Source organism: Mytilus californianus, unplaced genomic scaffold (genome assembly GCF_021869535.1).
Source record: "Mytilus californianus isolate M0D057914Y unplaced genomic scaffold, xbMytCali1.0.p SCAF_6, whole genome shotgun sequence".
Classification (NCBI taxonomy): Eukaryota; Metazoa; Mollusca; class Bivalvia; order Mytilida; family Mytilidae; genus Mytilus; species Mytilus californianus.
The window spans coordinates 49,829,423-49,846,848 of NW_026262712.1; the positions used below are offsets into that span (position 1 = coordinate 49,829,423).

General features: G+C 34.5%; 1 protein-coding gene across 1 annotated transcript in view; it reads right to left on the reverse strand.

Annotated features, from left to right (window-relative positions):
- The window catches only part of LOC127705791 (sodium-coupled monocarboxylate transporter 1-like), a 73,247-nt gene extending 58,085 nt beyond the window's left edge, over positions 1-15,162 (reverse strand). Inside the window, exons 1-5 of the mRNA XM_052210140.1 lie at positions 14,815-15,162; positions 13,089-13,157; positions 11,479-11,530; positions 6,476-6,543; positions 3,549-3,629 (exon numbers count right to left, since the gene is read on the reverse strand). Of these exons, the coding sequence (XP_052066100.1) occupies positions 3,549-3,629; positions 6,476-6,543; positions 11,479-11,530; positions 13,089-13,157; positions 14,815-15,162 (618 nt within the window). The remainder of the gene's footprint in view (positions 1-3,548; positions 3,630-6,475; positions 6,544-11,478; positions 11,531-13,088; positions 13,158-14,814) is intronic.
- Positions 15,163-17,426: the final 2,264 nt, after the last annotated feature.

Consider the following 17,426-nt stretch of genomic DNA (forward strand, 5'->3'; position numbering starts at 1 on the left):
CCAATCAATTTGAAGTAAGATCGTATTCTCTATGGTGATAAATTTTGAAGGTACATAAATATAAAAATGTAAAGAGATATCTAGGGGCCAATAACATTGACCTTTACCCCTGGTGTATGAAATAAAAAGGAAGACAAACGAATCGGATGGTCAACAACACTAAAAAAAATATTGAAAATTAAGTCACCAACCTCCCTCCATACAGAACTAGGAGCATACATGAAATCATGCAAAAGACATATTGTTACTTATGTACTATAGACAAAGGGTATATTTGTTGTGTTTAGCAAGCACTTTGTATTAGAACACAGGAAAGTGACGAATTCATGATTGTCAAAATAGTTGAGGGAGTGGCTGGCAGAAAAAAAGCAGAAAAATATGTATTACTACTTATAGGAGAATGCTTTTTCTGATGAGAAATTGTTGGTGGATGTATAATAAATCAATTTGTTAATAGCATTGCAGACCGAGAAATCAACTATTTGTTTTACAGCTAATCTGTTGCTGATAAAATAAACCATAATCGTTCGGCAAGAGATTCTCTAACTAAATTTGGTTGGTGGAATAGCATGTTTTATACAGGAATTTTTTTTTAGTATTCATAAAAGAAACACCGGACTCGTTTCCTCCACATTACCAACATATGATAGAAATAATGTCACTTCTATATGGATGTTCATGACCTTGACTGTTGACAAAATAATATGGATACAAGTTGCTTTCTTTAAAAAAGAAATGCAATTGTGAACCTAAATGCCTAGCATGAAAGATCAGATAATTGTTAAATAAAGATGTATGGTTTTACCTCATTTTTGTTGTATAAGATACAGAAACTGACATGGATTGTTAATGTAACTGCTGTTCAATATGGGGCAAAATATTCTTGTTAAAGGAATCATTTCTCTATCTCCGTTCCCTCTCTCTCCCGAAAGATAACATTACAATATGCTAAATAGGAGTCATCCAGTGAATGTTCCATTATGACATGTCTGAGGTGCTGTTTTTGAAATTAGAGTTAGTTTTCCGGCTTAAGTCGAAACGCAAATGTGAAGAAATTTAATGAAATTAATCATGATTATTTGTTTTTGTAGCCAGTTTGAAAATAGTTCAAAATTCTAAGCTGTATTCTTGTTTGATAATCCCGAACTGAAACCGTTTTTGAAAACCAATCAAACTGGTTTATATGGTTTGGTTATTGGTTATCATATTCAAGAGGCAACATACTCCGACCAAGCTTTTTGAGTGAAACAGTTTGTTCAAACAAATCTCACTTTTTCATTTCTAGCTTGTTCTTTTGTAAATTAGCCAAAATAAAACGAAGTTGTTGTTTTGTTGTTTTTATACGGTTGTGTGATAGACAGAAAGAAGCAGGAATAACAGGGCCAATGCAGTATAGTTTATGTTCAGTACACAATTAAAAAAATGCTGTTTTTGCAATCGAATGTCCGTTGAATACAGATATTGATTTTAAGAAAAATAATTTGTACAAAGCTTATTTTTTGTTGTTATTAGTAACATGTCGTCCTATTTTTCGTCAAACACGCTCTATGCCTCTGTCAAATAGACCCTTTAACTTGGCTTATCAATACAGATTGCCGCGATTCCTTGAAAATGAATTGACGGAATTCCCAGAAACTTGCAATGATTCTTCTATAGATGGGACACGAAGTTGTGCACCTGCTACTTTAACTTTTAATCTGATTTATTTTCTGCAATTTGAGACAACCGTACGGCCTTCATGCCCGTACTTTATTCTGTTTTTGTTTCTACTTTGATGACGGTTAAGAATGTTTTTCCCAATATATTCCTCTTGAAACGATTAAGGTTTAGGTAAAATAAAAAGTAATTCTACCTATCATGCAATTTTAATTTACAGAAGTGTATTCATTAATATTAACTTTTGTTCTATACACATCTCTCCTGGACGTAGAATCTTAATAGTTGCTTAAATGGACTGCACGTTCTTTTTTTAATTTCGCTAAAATGGCTAAGTTTTAAAATCATAAAAATGCCCTATCCATCCCTTAAAATATTTTTTTTTCCAATTTGTATTTCAGAAAACTTCACATATGCATCTCTAATTAATTAACTACTGATGTAGGATATCAATTAGTCTCCCTAAACACTTATCTTTATAGAATTGAAAACGCTAATGAATATTCATTAGATCAATTAATTACCTATTACGAAGGTGGCTATAGAAAAGAACAGATGTATTCCGAAAAGACAATGGAGACTTCCGGTTTTCCGAAAGACTACAAAATCAACCAATATATATGCGTGAACCCCTGAGGGTTCGCGCAAATATCATCTTGAATACTAAATGAGACTTTAAGTCCTCACTAAAAGCTCTCTTGGGCTTGTTTGTTTATGTTTTATTATTTTGACTCATTTCTGTACATTCAACTATAAGTGTTAATGCTTAATTCTTAATTTCTAGATTACTTCCATTACTTTTGAATAAAATCTAAACAAAAAAATTAATTAGTTTCATGCACCAGTCAGAATTATTTTACTATACATTCTTAATATGGATACTTATAAAGTATCAACAATCTTGTAGGCATGCTAGACTTCAAAGAGGAAGTTTTATATCCGATAAATATTAATTAGCATCTTATTCTCTAAGGGGATGACTTACGAAGGTAAACAATGATAACAAAGTAAAAAGACATTAAGGTGGTACCAAACACCTTGACTAAAATTAATTTGGCTCGTTTAATTTTCATAAAATTTTGACAAAATATTTACTTTGACCCTTTGACAAAAATATGAAAATTTCAAAAAACTTGAACCACACACTTTATCGGAAAAATGTCATTGGCTATATATACATGTAGCAGTTTGAAAAACACTAATTTTGATCTTTGAGAAGCTTAATATTTCCTTAACAATAGAACGTGATTAAAACGTTCAGCTGATTTTCACAGAGTTATCTCCCTGTAGTGTTATGTACCACCTTAAGGAGCAACCATAATTCATAAGCCGCAGAGGGTCAAATAAAACTGTTAAAATATGAAACAAGATTGTACGCCGTAGCGAAATATCCTCGCGCTGTATAAATGATGAATTAAACAGTCCCACAACTCTTGTAAAAATGGCCAAACAAAAAAAAGAGTGGTAATATATGGAGGAGTTGAGTTGACTTTACAAGGTGTTATTGTCCCAATACTGAAAAAAAGGACAATGTCACTTAACTCCAGTAAAAATTTTCTCAGAGGAATTGCGTTTACTAGGTGTTATTGTCATAATACTAAAAAAAATAGTAAAATTTTATAACTCCTGTAAAAAATGTCGAAGCAAATTGACGATATAGCATAGCCAAGAGATAATGACGAAAAATAATCCAATCAAGTATAAAAGGTTAATTTCAAACGGTCTCTGAGAATTGGTGTGTTTAGGAGGGACACACGGACGGAGACCATTAACATTGCCATATATCACCATGATGCGACGAACGGGGGTTAATAATATGAAAGAAAATTGAATCATCCACAAAACATAACTTGCATATTCCACCAAACCTTTATATCTAGTTCTTAACTTACCTTGATTATCACTGCGAGCATTCCCGCCAACATTACTAAGGTCTGAAATACATCTGTCCAAATAACCGCCTTTAACCCACCCTAAAATAGATTGTGTAAAAATAAATCATAAAATGTTTTTTGTTTTGCTACATACAAGATCATATAAGGAAATTAACAAGTCGTTGCTTTTATTTTAGAAGATGTCAATTAATAAACAATTTACCATCATATATGTATGCTTTACATTTTTTTCGGTGTTTTCGGTTTTAATGCTCTTGCTCTTCGTATTTTATTTGCCCTTCCAAGTGTATTGATTTGAGCGCCTCTGATGAGTCTTATATAGACAAAACGCTCGTCTAGAGTGCCAAATGATAAGTCTGTTAACTTTAATGAGTTTTAATATGCAATATCTGAAACACCTGATACCTCTACTATAGAGAGTTTCTATTGTTCAAAAGTTTAGTCAATAGCTTGTTCATGCAGGGTAAGAAGCGTTCAATGACATACTTGCAGCCGAAAAACCTTCGATAAGAGCAGTATCAAAGCAGTCGGTATCAGTTTTGACAAAAATTCGTATTGACACTTAAAGGGAAAATTCGCGATTTTTTACTTATCATCTTATTATGTTCATAATACCATAAAAAAAATATTTCACCAAGTTTTATCTGGATATGAACACTAATAAAGAAGAAAATTAGGAATTATTAATTTTATTTATTCGAACTTCCTGACTTCTGTGACGCAGTTTAAGTCTAATTGCATGCCGGGAGTGGATTTAATCTCATGTTAAGTCTTGTTCGTTAATCATCTAATAACGCGATTTTAAGCGCATCGACGACTATTTTGCGTATCTATTAACCAACTAATAATTAAGTGAGTAAAGTGATCAGCCGTGCAACTTTTTAAATCAAAATGTACGATTTATATTTTAGGGATTTCTTATATGATTATTGTAATAAAAGTAAATCATACAATAGAATATTTTTATGATTTTTTTTTCCGACGGATATGTTGAACAAACATTTATAGCTGATAGTGGAATAAAAATGCATGTTTGTATTCTCACCTTTTACTTCAGTCAAGGATTTGTCTTACTATACAAATCCTTGCTTCAGTCTAGCAAACATTTCCCGCTAATACTGTGTAAATACAATATGTATTATGCTGACACTACCTGGTAAAGGCGTGGTTAAATTCACGATAATTAAAAGATTAGCATTATGTAATTTTTATCTTCACTAGAGTGTTGTTTGGCCTCAAGGGTTCACCGTTTCAGGTGTGAAAAACATAAAATAAATGATAAAAGAGAAGTGTGCTGGTTTTGAGACAGAAAAAAAATTATTTGGGGAGGAATATGGTAGCAAAATACCCGAATCGCCGTTATATATGTTTTTAATATTTTGCGTTAGCTAAGTTTTTAAATAAATAGGTGAGTACTTTGTTGTAACATCGAAATTCTGAATTACTTTCAATTGAATAATTCTATAAATAAAAATGGCCCACAAAAACGAGCGTATAATGTACTATTTTGAATTATCATCGGTAACCTTGAATAGAACGAATTATTGCCTATTTAATACTTTCAGATACCATACTGTTTCGTTTAAGGCATAACACAATTTTTAATGGGTGTTGTTTTAAAATGTACAAACGCTGAACAAAAACGTTGTTCACTACATTGTTGTTTGAAACGTTGCTCTGAATTGCTACTAAAACTCGATTTTTGATACAGAACAAATGTAATACAGGAAACTTCTAAAACTGAAACTAAAATACACCAAAAACGTGAATATCGATTCGCAAGTTGTCTGCAATGGCATTGTCAGTTTGTTTTCGACTTATGCTAACACTTTGGTATCTTTCGCCTCTGTTTTTAACGATTATGTGCCCTTTATTTCAATACTAAACAAATATAATTTAAATAAAATCCACATCCTTTCTAATTAGACCCTCACAAAGGAGTATTTGGTACAAAGCCAATAAAGATATATTAGTGTTAAACGGTGTTGTTTTCTTATATGTCTCTAAATTTATGTTTAATCTTATGTACTTGTATGTAATGTGATCAAAGCTCTTTATAGGGCCCTTTAATTGGAAATAAAATATTCTTATACTGTATGCCTTTAGTGACTCAGCGTGAGGTGTTTTGGATTTTAAATTTAGATAAGCATTTTCTGTGAACAATAAACGAAAGTATAACATGGACAAACAGAAAAATAAATCTCTGTAATATGGGTTTTCTGATCTAATATCTTGTCGAGTTGCCACAAAAACCACACTTGCTAATACTTATAGTAGGTGACGACCATTTGATTTCCTGTGGAAAACCCTCATCCTTAATCACTAGAGTTGAGCGCACCCTAAATGTGTAATTGAATAGATTCATATTTGAAATAGGTTTGAATTAATAGCTTTATTTCAAAACTTGAATTAGGGAAATCATTGGCATTTCATGCAGCAATTCCTCATAGGTTTGCTACTGAATTTTCATTTTTGATAGTCTCGATAACTGGGGTTGCGCGCGCACTAGAGGTATACGGAAAAAATCTATAACATTATTTCACAATTTACCTCTAAACATCAAACAACGTTTTTATTTCACCAAGTTGTCAAAAATGTAATTGGATATCCTGCATTTAACATACTTTATTTAGGTTAAAGTCACGAAAGTCTCTCTTCTAAATTTTTGAAAGCTATAATTTTGCATTAGCCACACTATCATGATGTAAATAAGATAAACCTCAATCGGACTAACGCCCTCAGGTGTATATGTAAATACTTCCATATTTACATATATACTGCATATCACCTATTAAATTGATTGAAAACTGGAATTCGGAAATCCGTTATCCCATCTTCCTTGTACACTGCAAAGCAAGAACTCTCTACACCTACAACTATCAGCATATCATATAAGTTAGCATAATTATCTTCTATGTACTTACAATAGTAGTGTAAAATGTGCAGACTCCACCAACAACTAAGATTACTGCCCATTCTGGAAATGATGTCACTGAAATATGATTCTAACATCTTTAAGTTCTTCATTTTTATATATTATATGTAAATCTCATATTTAATGGCAAATAAAATAAATAAGCAATACTTTAGGTTCAAATCTTGTTAAGGTTGCACAGTTTGTAATTACAATGTATTATTAATCAAAATTTTCCAACCATTACCAAATGCCTTATTGTGTAACATTTAGGGCGTCTATGCATTTGCACTTCATGAACAAAAAAGTAGTATTGAAAGTCTAAATGTATTTTGAATAATTAAGTTAACTCAATGATGCAGATTTATGAATATGTCAATTATATTGAACCATAAACACTATAATCTGGTGATATGACCGTGCATTAAAATATGTATAATTAAGTTTGTGCTAGTAGTCTTAGTCTTTTCTTTTTTGACTAATCTCGAATTGTACTTTGTGAATAGTTAGACCGATGGCGTAAATGAAGTCATTGGACATTCGGTTCTTACTGTGACGTAATAATATAAATATCATGACAATGTACGGAAAATGCACGAATTTTAAAGTCGTCTATAGTTGCTGTCTATATGACTTTCGTGGATTATCACAACCTATGCTAGTTTTAGTCCCATCTTGAATATCCCAGTCTATGATAGGCTTAGTAGTAAAATGAATTGTCACAGTCTGGATAGTTACGTATACACTATATGCTAGTCTTTGCATTTTATGGATTTTCACAGTTAGTGCTAATCTGGTCATCTTCGGGAATATCACGATTTGTGTTAGTCGTTGTCTTTTATGGATTGTACCCGTCTGTGTTTTTCGTAGACTCTTCGAGGATGTCACAGACTTTGCTAGTCTTAGTCTCTTCGGGGATGTCACGGTCTGTGCAAGTCTTAGTTTCTTTGGGGATGTCACAGTATGCGCAAGTCTAAGTTTCTTCGGAGATGACACAGGCTGTACAAGTCTTAGTTTCTTTGGCGATGTCACAGTTTTTGAAATTCTTAGTTTCTTCAGAGACATCACAGTCTGTGCAAGTCTTAGTTCTTCGGGGATGTCACAGACTGTGCAAATCTTAGTTTCTTCGAGGATGGAACAGTCTGTGCTAGGTTTAGTTTCCTCGGGGATGGAACAGTCTGTGCAAGTCTTAGTCTTTTCTTATTAGACTAATCTCCAGTTGTATTTTGTGAACAGTTAGACCGATGGCGTAAATGAAGTCATTGAACATTCGGTTCTTACTGTGATGTAATAATATACGGGAAAGGCACGAATTTTAAAGTCGTCTATAGTTGCAGTCTATGTGACTTTCGTTGGTTATCACAACCTATACTAGTCTGTGCTAGTCACAGTTTCTTCGGGATGTCACAGTCTGTTGAAGTCTTTTTCTCTTCGGAGATGTCACTGTCTGTGCTAGTTTCAGTTTCTTCGGGGATGTCACAGTCTGTGAAAGTCTTAGTCTCTTCGGGGATGTCACAGTCTGTGCAAGTCTTAGTTTTTTGGGGATGTCACAGCTTGTGCAAGTCTTAGTCTCTTCGGGGATGCCACAGTCTGTGCAAGTCTTTGTTTCTTTGGGGATGTCACCGTTTGTGCTAGCTATATATATATAGTTTCAGTTTCTTCCGGGCTGACACAGTCTTTGCTAGTCTTATTCTCTTCGGAGATGTCACAGTCTGTGCTAGTCACAGTTTCTTCGGGATGTCACAGTCTGTACTAGTTTCAGTTTTTTCGGGGATGACAAAGTCTGTGCTTGTCTTAATCTCTTCGGGGATATCACAGTCTGTGCTAGTCTCAGTTTCTTTGGAGATGTTACAGTCTGTTCAAGTCTTTGTCTCTTCGTAGATGTCACAGTCTGTGCTAATCTCAGTTTCTTCGGGGATGTCACAGTCTGTGCTTGTCTTAGTCTCTTTGAGGATGTCAAAGTCTTTGCAAGTCTTAGTTTTTTGGGGATGTCACAGCCTGTGCAAGTCTTAGTCTCTTCGGGGATATCACAGTCTGTGCAAGTCTTAGTTTCTTTGGGGATGTCACCGTCTGTGCTAGTTTCAGTTTCTTCGGGGATGTCACAGTCTGTGAAAGTCTTAGTCTCTTCGGGGATGTCACAGTCTGTGCAAGTCTTAGTTTTTTGGGGATGTCACAGCTTGTGCAAGTCTTAGTCTCTTCGGGGATGCCACAGTCTGTGCAAGTCTTTGTTTCTTTGGGGATGTCACCGTTTGTGCTAGCTATATATATATAGTTTCAGTTTCTTCCGGGCTGACACAGTCTTTGCTAGTCTTATTCTCTTCGGAGATGTCACAGTCTGTGCTAGTCACAGTTTCTTCGGGATGTCACAGTCTGTACTAGTTTCAGTTTTTTCGGGGATGACAAAGTCTGTGCTTGTCTTAATCTCTTCGGGGATATCACAGTCTGTGCTAGTCTCAGTTTCTTTGGAGATGTTACAGTCTGTTCAAGTCTTTGTCTCTTCGTAGATGTCACAGTCTGTGCTAATCTCAGTTTCTTCGGGGATGTCACAGTCTGTGCTTGTCTTAGTCTCTTTGAGGATGTCAAAGTCTTTGCAAGTCTTAGTTTTTTGGGGATGTCACAGCCTGTGCAAGTCTTAGTCTCTTCGGGGATATCACAGTCTGTGCAAGTCTTAGTTTCTTTGGGGATGTCACCGTCTGTGCTAGTTTCAGTTTCTTCGGGGATGACACAGTCTGTGCTAGTCTAAGTCTCTTCTGAGATGTCACAGTCTGTGCTAGTCTCAGTTTTTTCGGGATGACACAGTCTGTGCTAGTATCAGTTTCTTCGGGGATGACATAGTCTGTGCTTGTCTTGTTCTCTTCGGGGATATCACAGTATGTGCAAGTCTCAGTTTCTTTGGGGGTGTCACAGTATGTTCAAGTCTTAGTTTCTTCGGAGATGACACAGTCTGTACAAGTCTTAGTTTCTTCGGAGATGACACAGTCTGTACAAGTCTTAGTTTCTTCGGCGATGTCACAGTTTGTGAAAATCTTAGTTTCTTCGGAGATATCACAGTCTGTGCAAGTCTTGGTTTCTTCGGAGATGACACAGTCTGTACAAGTCTAAGTATCTTCGGCGATGTCACAGTTTGTGAAATTCTTAGTTTCTTCAGAGATATCACAGTCTGTGCAAGTCTTAGTTTCTTTGGGGATGAAACAGTCTGTGCAAGTAGTATTGAAAGTCTAAATGTACTAAATGTATTTTGAATAATTAAGTTCACTCAGTGATGCAGATATATGAATTTGTCAATTATATTAAACCATAATCACTATAATCTGGTGATATGACCGTGCTTTAAAATATGTATCATTAAGTTTGTGCTAGTAGTCTTGGTCTTTTCTTATTAGACTAATCTCTAGTTGTAGTCGTCTATAGTTGCAGTGTATGTGACTTTCGTGGATTATCACAACCTATGCTAGTTTTAGTCCCATCTTGAATATCCCAGTCTATGATAAGGCTTAGTAGTAAAATAGATTGTCACAGTCTGGATAGTCACACTATATGTTGGTCTTTTTATGGATTTTCACAGTTAGTGCTAATCTGAGCATCTTCTGGAATATCACGATTTGTGTTAGTCTTTGTCTTTTATGGATTGTACCTGTCTGTGTTTGTCGTAGACTCTTCGAGGATGTCACAGACTTTGATAGTCTTAGTTTCTTCAGAGACGTCACAGTCTGTGCTAGTTTCAGTTTCTTCGGGGATGACACAGTCTGTGCTAGTTTCTGTTTCTTCGGGGATGACACCGTCTGTGCTAGTCTTAGTCTCTTCGGAGATGTCACAGTATGTGCTAGTCTCAGTTTCGTCGGGGATGACACATTCTGTGCTTGTCTCAGTTTCTTCGGGGATGTCACAGACTGTACAAGTCTTAGTCTCTTCGGGGATGACACAATTTTTGCTAGTCTCAGTTTCTTCGGGGATGTCACAGTCGGTGCCAGTCTTAGTCTCTTCGGAGATGTCACAGTCTGTGCTAGTCTCAGTTTCTTCGGGGGGTGTCACAGTCTGTTGAAGTCTTTGTCTCTTCGGAGATGTCACAGTCTGTGCTAGTCTCAGTTTCGTCGGGGATGTCACAGTCGACGCAAAAGTCTAAGTCTCTTCGGGGATGTCCAGACTGTTCTTGTCTTAGTCTTTTCGGGGATTACACAGTCTGTGCAAGTCTTAGTTTTTTTGGGGATATCACAGTCTGTGCAATTCTTAGTTTTTTTGGGGATGTCACCGTCTGTGCTAGTTTCAGTTTCTTCGGGGATGACACAGTGTGTGCTAGTCTTAGTCTCTTCGGAGATAGATGTAACAGTCTGTGCTAGTCTCAGTTTCTTCGGGGATGTCACAGTCTGCGCAAAAGTCTTAGTCTCTTCGGGGATGTCCAGACTGTGCTTGTCTTAGTCTTTTCGGGGATTTCACAGTCTGTGCAAGTCTTAGTTTTTTTGGGGATGTCACAGTCTGTGCAAGTCTTAGTCTCTTCGGGGATATCACAGTCTGTGCAATTCTTAGTTTTTTTGGGGATGTCACCGTCTGTGCAAGTCTTAGTTTCTTCGGGGATGACACAGTCTGTGCTAGTCTTAGTCTATTCGGATATAGATGTCACAGTCTGTGATAGTCTTAGTCTCTTCGGGTATGTTACAGTTTGTGCTAGTCTGAGTATCTTTGGGTATGTCACAGTTTGTGGTAGTCTGAGTATCTTTGGGTATGTCACAGTTTGTGGTAGTCTGAGTATCTTTTGGTATGTCACAGTTTGTGGTAGTCTGAGTATCTTTGGGTATGTCACTGTTTGTGGTAGTCTGAGTATCTTTTGGTATGTCACAGTTTGTGGTAGTCTGAGTATCTTTGGGTATGTCACAGTTTGTGGTAGTCTGAGTATTTTTTGGAATGACACATTTTGTGTTAGTCTTTTTCTTTTTGAATTGTCAGTCTAAATATTTTGATTTTCATTGTAACATTTTGGCTTCAGTACTCTAAACCTGTTACTCTTTAAAAACTCACCGGCACTTAATGCGGTTGATGGACCATAAAGGACAATGCCCATACCAATGATCTGCAATAGTAAACAAATACATTAAAGAGATATGACAAACAAAACAAGTCATAAAGATTTAAGAACGCGAAAGCAGCAACGTACCACAAAGGACAAAACTTCCTTCAAATTATCGTAAAAATACTCTGCACTGTTGAAATGATTTTGGACTAAATCACTGTCAGGCAACAGATTCTGAGGCTGCGACAAACAAAAACAATGTTATCAAAGAAAACTAAGAAGTAAGCATGTGGCGGCTTGAAATTAAGTAGCAGCTATATTCGCTTGTTATTGGTTTTGTTATAATTAAATGTCAAATTGAAGTGAGAAGCACTTCAAACTCCACCTTCATTTTGTTGAGTTGCTGATATTTGTTGTAACCACCATCTCTTTAACTCATTCATTCTTAAATTATCACAGAAAAAGATGTATCAGCGGATATTGGACTTGGTATAAGCTCCTGGACAGATGCGACTAGTAAAGCTTGAAATGTTAACGCTTCCATAGCTCTGACGTCAACTTTGAATTTGGTGGTTTCATGTTGCCCAGTCAAACATAATTAGTATGAAACAAAAGTTTGGAATATTGAAAAACATTTTCACAAGCACAATTATGTATACTACCTATCAATCAGTTATTCTTCCAGAATTATGATAGTACAATTAGGGATAGAATATAATTATCTTTTTTTTTGTTACAGGTAAAGGGACGTTTGCGTTTACATTCGTCTTTTATAAAACTTGATTTTCAAAGAACAAAACCGACTGACCAGCACCATTTACCTGGTTTTAAATTGTAATTTTGAAACAAAAATGTTATGACGTGTATATTAAAAGTTGTTTGTGCTAAAAATGAAAGATAAAGTGTTCCAATAATATAATTATGTGTTTAACTTAGAGATAACCCTTTTATCAAGGCTTTACTGCAGTTATAGATATTTCAGGATTGCCCTGAAAACTGTATTATTTAATAAGATTACAAATGTTTTACAACACTGGAGAGCAAATTTATTGCGGTGGTTGACAGCTTTTTATAATTAACTTTGTGTTTTCCGGGTATAAAAGTACAATTGTACTGTCATGTAGGGCTATCAATATATCATTCAAGGATAGTTATTACCTTTGAAATACAGGTGGTTAAACTCTGGATTTTCAATCTTTTGTATTTTGTTTTCTTTTTGAAATTCAAAATGTTTACCGAACAAATAATTTATGTTTATAATTTAATACTCATGACTGGGGTTTCGTCTACATAAAACTAATCAGTGGCGCTCGAATAAAAAAAGGCGGAAGGCAATAAAGAAACCCAATCTAGTTTTTATGTGAACAATTACTATAGATTACGAGAGATATAATCGCCCCATGGCAATTAAAAATTCCAAATAGTACAATCGACATAACCGTCACAACAATAATAATTGAGTACAGGTTGTATTACATATTATTAACGGTCTTATAGATATAAAATATAATGCACACGTTAACTCGGAAGATCATATTTTTACACGGAAAAGGACCCGACTGCTAAAGAGATTGAAGAAATTCTAAGCATTCTAAGCATTCTATGCGGATATACTTACAGTTCTAACAAGGAAAATAAAGGCACCAAATAAACGTACAGATTTAGATTGAAATCTTTCTTCCAAATACTGAAAGAGATAAATGGTAATTGCATTTATTCTATGCTCTACACGAGAGAGAGAGAGAGAGAGAGAGAGAGAGAGAGAGAGAGAGAGAGAGAGAGAGAGAGAGAGAGAGAGAGAATAATTCATAATTCATGTCATGTTAATAAACAACAGTCCACGAAACGTTCTTGCCATGCATTAATATGGACAGAGAGGATACATATGAATGGTTTCATGTATACTATTTAATTTTATTCAAAATTTATTTCAGTTTTCTCTGTTTACAGGACAGTATATGATTACGTCAGCATATGCAATTGCTATAATATGCGAGCACACCAAGTGCTTGTGTACAAGTACTTCAAGATTAGATTGGGTGGCACTTGGGTTTTTAATTAAAACTGTTCAACATGTATCAATAAATTTCAATATTTTATTAGCTGTGGAAACTTACATCAGTAATAGCTGTGTAAAAGTATTAACATTATTACCATGTATTTCATCTGTTTTGTGGCATTATCATACACGTATATTATGAACATTCCAGAGAATCCTATTCGATCGGCTAACCTCTTCTACTTGTCTATTAAGTGGTCTTCCGGGGTGCTTGTTATCGATATTACGTTTCTTGGATGCCGATTAATTTTGAGAGCAAATAATTAAAAAAAGCAGCATTATAGAGCAGCAGTCCATTCCATTATTTAAAATCGGCTTTTTCAAAATTTTCACGCCTATTTTGGCATTTAATTCCTCCGCAACCCCTCTAATCGGCATTGCAGCACATATTGACAAGTTATATCTGTAATCAGGGGATGAAGGGTCACAGAGGTCGATTTAAAAATCCAAATATATAACGTATAGTATTTTAATTTTCATATATGTTTTGGTATTCAGGTCCTCCATAACATTAAAACACGGAATTTCCGTTAAGAATAGTTTGGCAAACCGACTAAATAAATAAATAAAAGATAAAAAAAAATAAAGAGTGTATTGAAATTGTTTTCTTATATCAATTTGAAAATATGTAAATTGACATAAAAAAATGGCAAATTCAGAAATACGGGATAGTGCCAGAGTCAATAATAAATGATCACTTTTCAACTTGAATACTGAAACATAAACTATTTCATTATTCATTATTCATTACTAAACGTTGAATAATGAATAATGTACTAATTCATTATTCATTAGTGAATTTTGAATAAAGAAAAATGAATTATGGACGTTCTTCAGCGCGGTCATTATAGAGCAGTAATATCAATAGAAATTCTCAATTACAAATTCAACTTCCTTCCATGCACAGTACATTGCGCAGTCGCAGCGTCCTCATAAATGATTTATGGACCAATCAGAGCGTCAAAACATTGCCAAAAAGCAACGCTATTTTTGATTTGTTCATTTGTCTCAAAGACAATCACACAATATACTTGTTGAATAATAAGAAGCGTGTGCCTAAAATCGTGTTACATTTTTCTGCTGAATTAATTGTAACAAAGTAACCATGGTCAATATTTAATAGATAAATGTATAACGACAAAAATCAAATGACATACGGTTAGTTATATAGCATATGTCTTTAAAATGAGACGAATTGCTCATATTTCAGATTCACCTTTTTTCACTGTCAAAATTAAATGTTATAAGTTTCCTATTTCTTTAACAAAATGTAGTGCAAACTTACTTGAAAAACACTAACAACTTTCAACTTAAAAAACATTGGTCCAAATAGAAGTGCTCCAGTCACAGGAGCTAACATAGCTCCGAAGACAGAAATCCAGTATTGCGTACCATACTCGTAAATTTCAGCTGGTGTTCCGAGTAGAGTTGATGCTGAAAAGAAACTTGCAAGCACAGACAGTGCAACAGGTAGTGATCTCATACTTTGATTGGCCATCAGAAATTCTTTTGTGCTTTTTTGTTTTCCTCCTGCACATGCATGATAAATCCCAATTCCCATTGAAATAAGTAACATGCCGCCAAAAACTGCATAATCAGCTGCATGGAAATTATGCAAGTTCGAAGTCGTCATTTTAAAACTAAATATATGTTACAAATCTTTTATATCAAGGAAAACATAATCAGAAGAAAATGTTCTAAAACTGTTTTGTCAATCTAGCAGTACAACAATTTCAGATAACCTTATGTCTTAAGTATATAATGCGTACAGTAAATATACCTAGTGGTGTGATATTCGCTGCGATAAAGGTATGGTGTTTGTATATACCGAAAGTAAAATTAGTTAATCACTTTGGTATACAAATATATATAGATATATATATAAATCACTATGATCTTAACAGTATGTTAAATTGGTAAACAATATTTTTTTCTCGTGTGTAGAAAGGTGGATGTATAAAGTAAAATAAGAAAAATACCGAACTCCAAGGAAAATCAAAAACGGAAAGTCCCTTATTAAACGGCAAAATCAAAAGCTCAAACACATCAAACGAATAGAAAACAACTGTTATTCCTGACTTGGCACAGGCATTTCCTTATGTAGAAACTGGTGGATTAAACCAGATTTTACAGCTAGCTAAACCTCTCACTTGTATGACAGTCGCATAAAATTCCATTATATTGACAACAATGTTGTTTAGTAATACATTTGAAGAGTTTGATGTCGAAGACGGATTAACAATGTACCATGTCGAACTTTTTGTTTGTTTTTTTTTGTGAGGATTAGGATGGGGTAGTAATTGGATAATATTTACTGCTAACTAGCATTCGACCTGTTGTAAATCTGTATGAATTCAAACAGTTGTTTTATGAACCATACATGCTAAAGTTCAAAGGAATACATAATAATAAATCCGTTGTTTTATGTTAAAGCGTATTTTTGGCAACCAAAAGGTTTATACAATATGTAAATACACTCATCATAGATACCGGGATTGCAATTTTGTATTTGCGTCAGACGCGCATTTCGTCTACAAAAGACTCATCAGTGACGCTCGAATCAAAAAAAGTTAAAAAGGCCAAATGAAGTACGAAGTTGAAGAGCACTGAGGACCAAAAATTCCTAAAAGTTTTGCCAAATACAGCTAAGGTAATCTATTCTGAGGTATAAGCCCGTTCATGATATCACGAAAATAAATTTCAACACAGACGAAATATTGCTGTAGGTGAGATGACATTTCTCAGCGAGACATAATTTTCAGTAGATTTTACGCAAGTTATAAATACTTCAGTAAACAGATGTGGGAATTCGGCTTACAATTTTCACATAAAATTGAGAATGGAAACGGGGAATGTGTCAGCTCCAGACCTCAATTAAACGGATTATAAGATTATGTCTTCATCATATGAAAATCAAGCACAATCCATCCCATTAGGGGTTTAGTATCATACCATCATAAAATATACGAGAAGAACATAACCCGTATCATGCCAACAACTGGTTTTAGAATAAATGTGTGTTCTTCCGATGCAAAGACCCTATGAGTGAATCAATATTAATTCCCAAAAATGCCATCTTTAATGTCCTGACAACAGTATCGTAACAATATCCCTTCTGAATAAGTCTGTTTAAAGGTTTGCTTAGCTTTTGGGGTGAATAACGACATTTTTGTGATTTGTATAGAATATTACCATGTAAGATTGCGTGTGAAATACCGGAACGTATAAGATGTCTGCACGTTGATTTATATTTGCGAAATGATGTCCTTGTACCGATGATAAAATTTAGGGTATATGTTTTGACAAGTTTGTGATATCGAAAACCTTAGTGTAATAATTTTCCAATAATACAGAGATTTCTTTCGTTAAAATCAAATGTTGTTAGATACACGAGCGAATCGAATAAGTTGTGATATATAGACACAATAAGATGGTAACAAGGGAACATCACCATCTAAAAATGGATAACTATAAAAGGAAATGAAAAATCATCTCTTTTATCGTAAATTTTTGTATTAAGCTTCCAGTTAAAGATATAGATATCAAGATCCAGGAAAGGACAGTGTTCATTGTTAGTATTAGCTTTAATTAAAATCAGATCAGCAAGATAAATCTCTTTAGTGTTCATACTGAAGTCGTCATTATTGAGAGGCAATATATCATCCAAATATCTAGAGCATTTATTAAGTTAATAAGTGAGTCGACCGATTTCACACGTTGAATCCTTCAAATTAACCTTGATAACAATAAAAAAAAATCGGTTTATCACATATGAAACGGATTAAAGGATTATCGTGTACAGCTGCATATTACATAACATAGATCTTGTAAAGTAGGTAACAATTCCTAGTAGAACACTTGCACCATAGCTTGTCAGGAGAATAACTGTTTGTTTGA